At 38.1% G+C, this 12,403-nt stretch overlaps 1 protein-coding gene across 1 annotated transcript in view; it reads right to left on the bottom strand.

Annotated features, from left to right (window-relative positions):
- LOC108708470 (fibroblast growth factor 14) overlaps positions 1 to 12,135 on the bottom strand; it is a 348,798-nt gene extending 336,663 nt beyond the window's left edge. Inside the window, exon 1 of the mRNA XM_018247216.2 lies at positions 11,261 to 12,135. Within this exon, the coding sequence (XP_018102705.1) occupies positions 11,261 to 11,468 (208 nt within the window). The 5' untranslated portion in view covers positions 11,469 to 12,135. The remainder of the gene's footprint in view (positions 1 to 11,260) is intronic.
- Positions 12,136 to 12,403: the final 268 nt, after the last annotated feature.

The raw sequence follows: 12,403 nt of genomic DNA, 5'->3' as shown, positions 1-12,403 counted from the left end.
TTTTCGCCACGATAATACTTTTTCTATTTCCAAAATGTTTGGAGGTATGTTGGAAAGAATATTACATTTTTAGTAATAAACAGGGTGAATCAAGCATATTTTTGAACTGCATCACTTTTGTAAATGAGCATTGGTGAACAATACTGTGTGTGTGGAATATCAAGCCATTCTGTTGTTTAGACTAGTGTAAGAAAATAAAAAGAGCAAGCAGCCCTGTTACAACCTAAGCTATAAGTCAGTAGACAAATGTAGCAAAACATTATACAGCACCATTTCAGCTAAACAGGAGAAAAAATGTAACAATGATATGGTGAAAGATTTATATAAAGAAACATGAATATGAATATTGGAAGCCTGAATTCCCTTTAAGGGATCAATGTGCCTTGTAAAATGTATAGTATGTCTTTAGAAATGGACAATGCGTTTCTATAACAAGCAAGAAGGAAGCTGGGTTTGACAGCAAACATTCCATTTAGGCTTTTAATTAGCAATATGGAACAGCAGGTGGTTTATTTATGGGAGATAATTGTACACCTGAGGGAAGTGGTCAGATAATGCTTTTAGCCACGCAATTACTCACAAAAACAACTGACAATTTATTACTTTCCTTCTGTATCCAGCACTGTCAGATCTCAACATGTAACGGAGATGATTTCAGAATAAAAACAATTATTGAAATGAATGATTTGTAAATGTTATATAATGCACGTGCTTATCCTAATAGCATAATAATGGCAAATGATCTGCTCAACCAGATCATTTTATTGCTTATAATATGAAGCCAGTCACTAAAATTGAAAAAAAATACCAAACACTTAGGGGCAGATTTATCAAAGATCGAGGTGAATTTTCAAATGAAAGAAATTCGAATTTTGAGGTTTTTTTTGTGTACTTTGGGAATAGTCCAAATTCGATTTGAATTTGAAAAGGATGCAAAAATTCCAATATCTAAATTTATCATGTACTGTCTCTTTAAAAAATCGACTTCGACCATTCGCCATCTAAAACCACCCGAATTGTTGTTTTAGCCTATGGGGACCACCTAGAACCCATTTGGAGTCAATTCGATCGAATGTGCTATTACTTCTATTTGCACGATTCAAATTCAGCCGGATACAGACCTATTGGATCAAAAACTGACCTATTTAATACGCCCCTTACTGTATAGAGAGAGGATAAGGATAAAAATGGAAATGCTGTAGCTGAATCATTCATGAAACTAGCTTTTAGATGTACTGCCTTATTAGGGTCCTGATAAAAAATTTGTACATGTATTTCCTGAAGTACATACTGAACTCATCAAAATACATATATTGCTTCTATATGGGTATTTTATGTAGGTACCTGTGTTTTTGTGAGTTCAACATTCATTTCTCCATTTTAATATATTATAAATGTGCTGGTAATAAAAAAAAGCAGCACGTTGCATTTTGCAATAATGCAAATAATTTAATGCAACTGTGCAGAGTTCGACACCCAGCTACAAAACGCATGCGACAAATAGGATGGAGTCGCACACGATAAAATGTAATTGGACTGAATGAAAAGTTCCAGGTAAGAACTACACAGTCCGACTGTCCGATAAAGACGCTGCTTACTGCTCCCACATCAGACAGTCGTGTCGCTTCGGATGTAATGTTGTTCTTACCTGTAACTTTTCATTCAGACCAATTAGGGTTTTGCTGCCTGTGTCTCCATCCGATTTGTAGCCAGGCTTCGATCTGACGGAGAACGCTCGTGTAGTTCTACCGTTAAGCAACCTGGCCGGTCGCTGCTCCGGCTGTACTGCAAATAGACGGGGCATTAGCACAGACAGTCGGGGAGAGATGGGACCAGACATGGGGTAGGCGACAGAGGAGGTATGTGCCTGGCACCCCCCCCCAGCTTTTGCGCCCCAGGCCTACCCCTAGTTCAGGCCCTGCAACTGTGCTAAAACCCAGATCTAAAAAGCTTGTGGTCACAGTCAGGCAGAATATATTTAATCAATTAGTTCATGGGTTTTGGTCCATTCAAACCTGCATCTCAAATGTACACAAAGGGGTTATGTAATTAAAGACACTCATTTATTAAAGGTTGAGTTGTTTTTTCCATGAAAAAGTTGTTTTTACTCGAATTTTTAGTTTTTTTTAAAAAAATAAAAGTTTTATTATACCCAGACCCTGGAAATAGCTTGAATCTAAAACCTGTCTAGGTCACTTGAACCATCTAAAGATGCCAATAGCCTGCACAATGTTCGAGTTTTTTTTCGGTGGGTTTCGCTCGAAATCTCAAGTCAATTGGAGTGATCCAAGTTTTGTTCCCCACTGAAAACTCAATCCCGAATTCATTTGAAATAAAACATTTTTTTTACTTTTTAAAGACCTGATGAGTGCTATGCTCTATTTTCTTATACCCCGATTATTCACCAGCATATGGCAAGCTCAGATAAATATACAACAATCTGCAGGTTTTTTGGAGAGAGAGGAGTTGTGAAGGGAGGAAGAAAAGATGGTAATTATGATCTATAGCGTGACGTTAAGTCTCAGTGGGCCAAAGGTGGATTGCACTAATGAAATACAATGCAATTGAAATGCTTTGAATAATGTTAAAATAATAACCAATGTATTTATAAATATAATGAATCCAGCGTATTCTATTAGAGGTAAGATCTGATAACAGGTAATTCACTTTAAATTGCTGTTTCTACATAGTCACACAATGCAGGAATAAAATGTATGCGCTTAGCAAAGTTTGTTTTTAATTACACAAAGTCAACTTGTGTATACACATGAACCAAATACCAAGAGATTATAAGATTGGGTGACCCTTTAATGATCTTGCAAATCAAATTTGGTCCACATTGTACCTAAGGGTTCTGTCCCTTTGGGGTTGTTCACCTTCCATATACTTTTTTCAGTTCAATTGTTTTCAGAGTGTTCCCCAGAAATAAAGACTTTTTTCTTTCCATTATTTATTTTTTACCATTTCTTCAAAATCTAAGTTTAAAGTTTAGTGTCCCTGAGTCTGGCAGCTCAGTAATTCAGGTACAGACTCTAAACAGTTAAAATTTTGCAACATTGAGTTGATACCTTTATCAGCAGCATCTCTGTAGTATTAGCAACTATTGTATCAATGCCTTTAATAAAACCCAGAGATCCTGCTCAGCAGTGACAAAGATAAGAAATGTATCAACTAAATGTTTCAATTTAGAGCAGTTTAGACCCCCCCCCAGAGCTGCTTTAGAAGGGGAAACATGGCACTTTGCACTTAAATATTAGAAAAATGGTCACACATAAAAAAATAGATAGTATTGGGAAAAGTCGTTATTTCGGGTGAACTATCTGAAAATAACAAGGGGCAGATGTATCAAGGGTTGAATATTGAGGGTAAATTAACCCTCGCTATTCGACTGCCGAATTAAAATCCTTCGACGTCGAACGATTCGAAGGATTTTAATCCATCGATCAAAGGATTATCCTTCGATCAGATTATCCTTCGATCAGAAAATCCTTGGAAAGCCTATGGGGACCTTCCCCATCGGCTAACATTGGCCTCGGTAGGTTTTAGGTGGCGAACTAGGGGGTCGAAGGAATTTTTAAAGAGACAGTACTTCGATTATCGAATGATTTTTAGTTCGATTCGAAGGTCGTAGTAGTCAATTTGATGGTCGAAGTAGCCAAAAAAACCATTTGAAAATCGAATTTTTTTTCCTCTATTTTCCTCTATTCCTTCACTCGAGCTTAGTGAATGGGCCCCTAGGTGTTTGAAGGTGAACAACCCTTTTAAGTACCATAATTTATCCATTACAAATGCAGCATATATGACTTGGAATAATATAGCGCACACAGAAAAAAAGTATAAAAATGATAGATTGAATTTCGTATACACAATCACTCATGTTTCTTCAGCTGAAATAACTGCAGAAGAGCCCTACCATGCTAAATGCAAAGTTCCAGTTGATTTCAGTTATTGGACTGACTGGTTTGATGTTTTGTACCATTTGCAGTATCCTGCACATCATTATACATAAAGCAAATGCATACAGCCCAGATCAAAGGCAGTCAGGCAAATGCTCAATCAAATTGAGAAAAGCGTTGTACTTAGTATTGTATGATTTTTAATATATATATGTCTATAGTAAATATTTTCTGTTTTAACAGCTGCATTTTGGAGAAGAGCAGTGCAGGTTATTAGAGATTGAACCTTTGGCTGTCCCGTGCATCTCCTTCTTCTAACCTGGGTCATATATCAGATTTCTAAAATGTATCTGGGTCCCATCCATAATAAATTAAATATAAAATGCAATAAAGCCATGATTCCATGATTTTTGCGTTTCTCCGCAGGACGAGATCCACAATGTCTGTAAATTTTCTATAACTTTATAGAGCTGCAGTGTTTAAAGGAGAACTAAACCCTTATAATGTGGCTAAAAATGCCATTTTATATAGTGAACTTTGTTTATATAATATATATCTGGAACGGTCTAAATCCTAAGACGGACGAATGGCTAGTGTCAGAGGGTTGATATTTGTCACCCCCGCCCTCTATGACGCCATAACGCTATAGGGCCCAAGGCAGGATGGACTATAAGGGCTAATGGTCTACTGTGGACAATGGTCACTCATATAGCTTATACTAGGCCATACAAACAAAAGATCATCACTCTGTTACTTAAATTCCAGAGTGTCAGCATAACGCCAGCCTGTCTGGTGGGGCCCCTTTTCGGAGAAGTGCTGCTCAAATTACTGGAAATACCACAATGGCCTTGGTTAGCCAATAGCTGATTGCGAGGTTGTGGACCGTTGGAGCTAGGCACAGTATGTTACAACATTCCTTTGATAACATGTAAGACTAAGTAAATCATTTAGACATTAATTGTACAAGGAGGAGTCAGACTATGTATGGTATTTCCGTGAACCCTTTGTCACAATTACTGTAAATGCCTTCTGAAAGCTATATAACGCCTGGACCAAGAGGTGGGTCTTTGGTAAGTCCTTGGCTGACATTCTGTGTGTTACTCCAACAGCTTACCCAGACAAAACTGTTATGTTGTATTATGAATGAATAAATTGCCTGACTATTACTAAAGGTTTTCCTTTACTGAGTTTTGTCTTACACGAGGTCAAAATGGTACTACTAAAAATACCATCAACTTATTGCGCCAGCCTAAAGTTTCAGCTTGTCAATAGCAGAAATGATCCAGGACTTCACAGGGGGTCACCATCTTGCAAAGTGTCTGTGACACTCACATGCTCTATGGGCTCTGAGCAGCTGTTGAGAAGCTAATCTTAGGGGTTGTTGCAAATTATCTGTATTAATTACTAATCAGCCTTACATTGTGACATTTATATTCTATGTGTACTGTATATTGTGAGTGGGTCCCTAAGCTCAGTAAGTGACAGCAGCACAGAGCATGTGCAGTGAATCAGCAGAAAAGAAGACGGGGAGCTACTGGGGCATCTTTGAGGACACAGATTCTTACTGCTAAAGGGTTGTGGTTGCCTTGGACTGGTAAAGAAGCCCAAAACATAATCTAAAACATTTCTAGACTATTTCTTTAGTTAAGCTTTAGTTCTGTCATAATTTTCATGGTATCATTTTTATTTCTAAATTACATTGTTTACAAATAATTCACTCTACCATAAATTTTTTTATTCCTGAGCCTACAATTACAATGGTCGTTCACCTTTGAGTTAACTTTTACTATGATGAAGAAAGATTTTGAGACAATTTGTCATTTGGTTTTCATTTTTTATAATTTGTGGTTTTGAGTTATTTCGCCTTTTATGCAACAGCTCTCCAGCTATTTAAGGGTCCAAATTATCCTAGCAACTATTCACTTATTTGAATAAGAGACTGGGATATAAATAGGGGAGGGTCTGAATAGTAAGAGTAGTAATAATAAAATGAGCAATAATAGATCATTTGTTAACTTGAAGGTAAACCACCCCTTTAAGATTGTCTAAGCATAAAGCTAGTGACTTGCCAAGCAAACCAGACACTAATACCATTATTAGTGATGGGCATATTTATTCGCCAGGCGAGAATTCTGGCAAATTTCTGCATTTTGCCATCAGGGAATAAATTCGCGAAATTGCAGCGAAAAAATCGCCAGGCGACAATCTTCTGCATGCAATTAGATAAAATAGATGCACGTCAAATTGTCGCCGATGTTGGAATTGTTGGCAGCATCAATTTTGATGCCCGCGAATTGACGCCGGCAGCTAAACTGGCGTTTGGCGAATTTTTCGCCATTTTGCAAATTTCATGGGAAATTCACAAATTTTCCATCGAAGCAAATGGGACATCATAACTTACATGCACTAGAAGCGAAGCCATCCTAGCACAAGTACACAGAAACCGCAATTTACTAAACATAAACTACTTTGTGTTTATATTTGTGCATTGCTCACCAGTTGAGATAAATACAACAGGGGCCTATTTATCATTCTGTGTAAAACATCACCAGTGATGTTGCCCATAGCAACCAATCAGCAGTTAGATTTTAACAGTCACTACAATTTAGAAAACTAAAGCAAAGATCTGATTGATTGCTATGAGCCAGTGATGTTTTTCTCCACTGTTCTATACAGCATGATAAATAGACCCCAAGTTAGTGTGTATCTGCAATCACGCTGGAAGTCAGGGAGAAAATCCTGCATTGTGGGTAATAAAACATGCCAATTTGCATAATGCATACTATTCATAAAAGGGGGTTAATATGTTGTTCATGTAAAAAGACATACCATCCCATTACATGGACATCAAAGAACGAAGGCACAGGTTATCATATCCATAGAACATGATTTCTTTGCCTTTCTAACCTAATAAAAGTTGGGGTTGCCATTTTGCTTCATGCAGCATTGGCATTTTTTATAGTCACCAGTGAAACAGAGGCAAAATTATACCAAATCGGCTTATGCACAATATTCTGTTGACGTGAGGGTTTATTTATCAGCACAGGGTCTAACTTATAGTAGACTCTTTAAAATATCTGCTGATTGGATGGTATTCTCAACTGTATTTATATAATTCACTCACAAGTAAAGCCCCAAATTTAAAGTCTATTTAAGGTGCTATTAAAGCACCCAAACAAGATTATATTGATTTGTAAATTTGTTCTAATTGCCTTGGCCCCCGTGTACATAAACATTATATAATATATCTGCTGAGCTTTTAACTAAATGTAAATGTGTGCTGATCTTAACGCATGTGTTATCAACAAGTGTGCATGTGTGTGTGTGTGTGGGGGGGGTCAGTATATCCTTTCTAAGACAATTATCAATGGGAATCCTTACAGCTCTATATATTAGATGTAACAAGCTATGCCCTTCCTTCCCTAGGGACTTATTTGCTCTTTAAGGGAAAATGATGTTGATGTACTATATCTTGCTTATAGCTAGGATTGCAATTCCCTTTAAACCTCTGGAGCATTACTTTTTAGGGATGAACAAATGCAAAGGAAAAGTAGAATGCATCCTGATTTGCACTGACCGACAAATATAAAAACGTAAAACCTCCTTTAAAGGACCAGGTAGCAAATTTTGAAGTGAGGTATTTAGTTGGTCCTAAATAAAATGAGCCCACTGCTGCTCCAAATATATAAAGGTTGTAGGATGAGAAAGTATTTACATATAAAGCAAGTTCTGTACAGAGAACCTTAGGCTCCACCCTCTGGATTCTGGGACGTGTAGATCTTCAAGCTGCCTATACTTACCTGTTTTTAAAGCTTATTTGTACAGTATAGCCACACTAACCTCCTAAACTATAATATATCCCATTAACAAGACTATAATATTTAAAGCAGATAAGCAACAGACCAGGACAGTACAGTTAAGATGGCAACAAACGCAAAGATCCGATCGTATGAATCATAGCATGATCGGACTTCCCCATCTCCCGACCTGCCACTAACCATTCAGATCAAATAAAGTACAAAAGAACAGATCAGCCGATGTTCTGCCCCTGACAGCAATCGTACAAAAGTTATATCCGACCAACGCTAGTGACAGTCTCCCACTGAAAATCGTACGATAGGCAATACACGCAGAGATATTACCCACAGCCGACAGAAATCTTTTAACCTGTCCGATCAACCAAACGACTGATCTCCCCCGGACGGAAAATGTCGGGACTCTCCACACACGGTCTGAAAATCAGACGAATCCTCGATTCGTACGATCAGATCTTTGCGCCTATGGCCAGCTTAACATATTGGTGCATTGGTTGCAATAAAGATATTTAAATACTATAACTTTATTTAAGATTTATGGGTATGCTCAACAGACAGCGGCTTTAGCATGCCACTTAAATGTTTAATATCCCAGGTATGCTGATTAGGATACACTTTTATTTAAACAAAAAAAGGGAACTTTTATAGAGCAACAAAAGTGTCCGTTGAACAACAGTGTTCCCTGTGAAGTATATTGTTGGCTAGTGGAGGTCGGCACATTACAGCTAGCAGCTTTAACTATCTATAAGTCAAATGCAAGTGATGAGAACACATCTACAGCCAATAAGACTGCTAAAAACAAATATTGGCTGTGACCCAAAAATAACCATGCTATAAAACAATTGACTATTACAGATAATCTACACTTTAAGTTAAATTGTACAGGAGCAATCTTTCATCTTTAGAACCCTAAAGTGTATCAGTATCTAATACATGAAGCAGCCACCAGCATCTAGATCATGAATGGTGCTGATGAAATATGAAAGTTATACAGGAATCCCAGAACTGCAACTGGCAATCAGAGCTAACTGCTTAAAATAAGTAGATTAAACAGGTTAGTGTTGCACTTTATGGTCTATGAAGAGTTGGGGGGGGGGAATATCATAAGGTTTACAAAAGGATGGGGGGGAGAGAGCATCTTTAGAATACAGTTTGCACCTGTTTTTTTACTTTACAAAAAGATGTTTAGTGTGCATAGAAATATCTTATAAAGTACATATGACTTGATGTCGTGGCAGACAAATGGCCACTGTACATTGCTGGATGGCAACACACTAAACTTGCTAACAGTGATACAATCAGTATAGTACAATGTCAGTCATATATTGAGAATAAATCTTATTATTTTTCATTGCATGATTGAACCCCGTATACTAGTAATGAGTAGGTTGCTGTTAAGTCCTTTTCAGTTCCCTTATGGATGTTTATATGCACCCACAGCCGTTACTGTACAGAGAGGCAACCATAGGAACGAAGAGAGACGTGGGCCTGCATGGACAAATCAACAAACTACTTTGCAGGTATATCCAGACCTTCATTACGTTATACAAAGGATACCCAGGTATAGATAACAAAATAAAATGTTTTTTTGTACAACAACACCGGGCACGTTACAAATGCATCTCATTTATGTAGTCAAATTTCTTTACACTGCTCAACCTACAGTACATGACTATGATATGAATCTGTGTTTCACTGTAAAGCTACTGTACTTTCTTCAGCTTTAGATGGTGGTGGTGCCATCAAGGAGGGAAATGGTCTGCAACCAAACAAAAACCAATTGTAGCTTTTTCTTACAAAGTCATTTACCCAGAACGCAATGCTAACTCCTGCAGCAGTTTGGATACAGCGTTTTATTAATTGTTGCTACAGTGTATACAAATCAAAGAAGGCTACAATGTATACAAAAGAAAGAAGGCTCAGGATACATTTCAGTTGCTCCAGTGCATGTAATGCATGTGTGTATTTTATCTCTAATTGCTAAACTTTTCTGGCACCTTTAAATGGTTTCAATAGGCACACCACTGGGGACAAGCAGCAATTGATTTGCTTGGCATCAACACATACAATAAGAACTGTATTCTGTATAGGATGCATTATCCAGCAATACTGGTCGCCAGAAAACTGGTTGTGTTTTGCTAGGTTCTCAGTGGAACCCATTTATAAGGCAATCTCTTCTAGCTCACTGCAGTAATCAGGAGCATGGGTCAATGGGCACCTTACAGTCATTAATAGATAACAGAAGTGACCATCAAAATCTGCAAGCAGTACCATGACCAATTGTAGCCAGACAGCTGGGTTAATTCTCCTTCTTTAGTATTCCAAGAAGTGCTCATTGCTGCAGAATGATATGACAAACCACACTTATGAAAAAAAAAAAACCCTTCCCCGCAAACCATGCCTCACTTTACATTCCATCAAATGATAAGCGAGTGCTTGAGACGAAGCATGCATTCAGGAACATACACATCAACATTTCTGTATCTAAAAAGGTCTGGCAAGCTGTAAGTGGCCCTACAGGTTTGGCTGTTTGTTGATGTTGGGATGTCAGAATGGAAAGCTATGATCTACTACACTGCAGTGCCAACGTCAGAAGCAAACCCCGGATTCATTGCACTTGATGTGACTGGGAGCCCAGGAACTGCAGGTCACACAGGACCAAGGGAATGCAACACACAACCTTTTCGTATACATCAACCATGTAACCAACTATTAGCACACATTACCGCACATAAACACAGGCCAGGAGGAGATTAGACAAACACAAGACTCATACTGATCCTCTTTCAAATAAAAAAAGGTATTGTGTAGTGTTTGGTATTTTTTATTATATGTCAGTTATAGAAAGCTTGTCGTTGTGGCTAACAGATAAATGGAGTGAAGTAAAGAGTACTGTGTCTTGCTGGGCAAACCAGTGATCCAGTGTGCTGCAAATGTTAACCCAATACATTCTGTTTTCACTGCATCACATAAAAGCTTTGCTGATACTGCATTAGAACCACACACATGCACACCGGTGTACAGCCCACAAAACAACCGTCATGAAACCAATGTTGTCACTCTGTTTCCTTCTTGTTAGAGTACGAAGAGCTCAGGTAAAGCAGCAATGGGTTTATGCACCCTCTCTGTGTTTGGGATTTTCTTGCCCCCACTCCTGAGAGCTGCTTTGCAAGCTAATCACAAATGATTTCAGGGTGCCATAGCTAAATATCCCAGTCCAGGCTGTACCCACTGAGAGTTGCTTGTCCCTGCATTTTCACTATTTACTGTACTACACAAATCCTCAGTTCAAGTGGGGAGGTGATAAAAAATATCTATTTATAAACAAAAGTTACCACCTCTCTAGGAATTGCATGCATACAAAGCAGAAGTAGCATTCTATACTCTCATTAAGTTTAAAAATAACCATAGAAGACCCAGAAACTGCACTTTTGTGTTTACTGTATATCATCCCTTTTCTTCTGTAATCAGCAAAGAGATGTACAGCCTCTAAACCAACAGAATTATCACAGTTATTAGGAAGAAACATGCATTTCTGGTCCTGCTTACCACTTGGGTTCTTGTTTTTCTTAAGACTCTTGCCACAAAGACACTGCAGCATATGCGTTCCTTTGCTGAAAATGTTCCAAAGAAACCACATTGATTTGGGCGAAAAGCAATCCAGCAGCTTAGACACCCTGAGAAGGAAGATATCCTTGTTGTTGCATAATAATAGATTGAGATCAGTTTTCCAAAACAAGGGTACCAATTTAACCATAGAAAACAATAATTTTCCTATCTTCTCCAAGTCGAATTTTCCTTTGCCAGGGGGGTTATTTCTTAGAGACTCCTCAATTAGAGCGATGTTTTCTCTCTTACATATATGCTTCAAATTAATGCTTCTAAGTACATCGACACAGGCAATTACCAAAGCGTGCAATTTTGCTTTCCAGCATGGAGCCCAATGAAAAGTAAAGCTAAAGAAGAAATCCCAAAAGAGGCCAAGGGAAACACAAAAAACCCACCAACCCTTAGGAGAGACCAGTAAAACACAGAGGATGCCTGAAGTGAAAAAGCATTGCCTATTACTTGATTGCTATGAGGATGGGTGGATCTGGAGAGAATGAAAAGCCAAAGCAGGATACATGTTACTGAAAGGCTGCAGGTGTATCACCATGCACAATAAATATCCCCCAATCAAGTCTGAATGATGATGGTATAAACTCCCCACTGTAAGTGTCAATAATATTACCATCAATCCCCAGTGATCTGTATAATCTTATTTAACCTGCAGTTCCAAATCACACAGCAGAACTGATGAAAATCCAGATTCCCTTAATAGATGGTTATTGTGGGTGGAAAGAGAGACAGCTCCTCTTCCCTTGCTCTCACTCTCCCTGTAGCTGCTCCAAGCACTGGTGTGCATTAGAAATAAATTTCCCTGTCTTTCACTCCCTGTGCTTGGCTCTGAATTGCAGGCACAGATAGAGTAGGTGGAGTTCAACATTTTTTTTTCCTTTTATTTTTTTTTTAACTGAGAAAGCTTTATTATAACCCAAACATGGAGACAGAGGTTAAACTCATAATGTGATATCAAATCATATAAACTAAGAAAGCATATTTGGAGCATTGCTATGGAAAGCAGCAAAGGCTGTTTCATTATAGACACAATGCCGCACATTATCTGATGCCTGTTCCTGGATTTGCAGGGGG

Source organism: Xenopus laevis, chromosome 2L (genome assembly GCF_017654675.1).
Source record: "Xenopus laevis strain J_2021 chromosome 2L, Xenopus_laevis_v10.1, whole genome shotgun sequence".
NCBI classification, from domain to species: domain Eukaryota; kingdom Metazoa; phylum Chordata; class Amphibia; order Anura; family Pipidae; genus Xenopus; species Xenopus laevis.
Note: the sequence above shows the minus strand (reverse complement) of the source record. Positions and strands in the feature narration are given on the sequence as shown.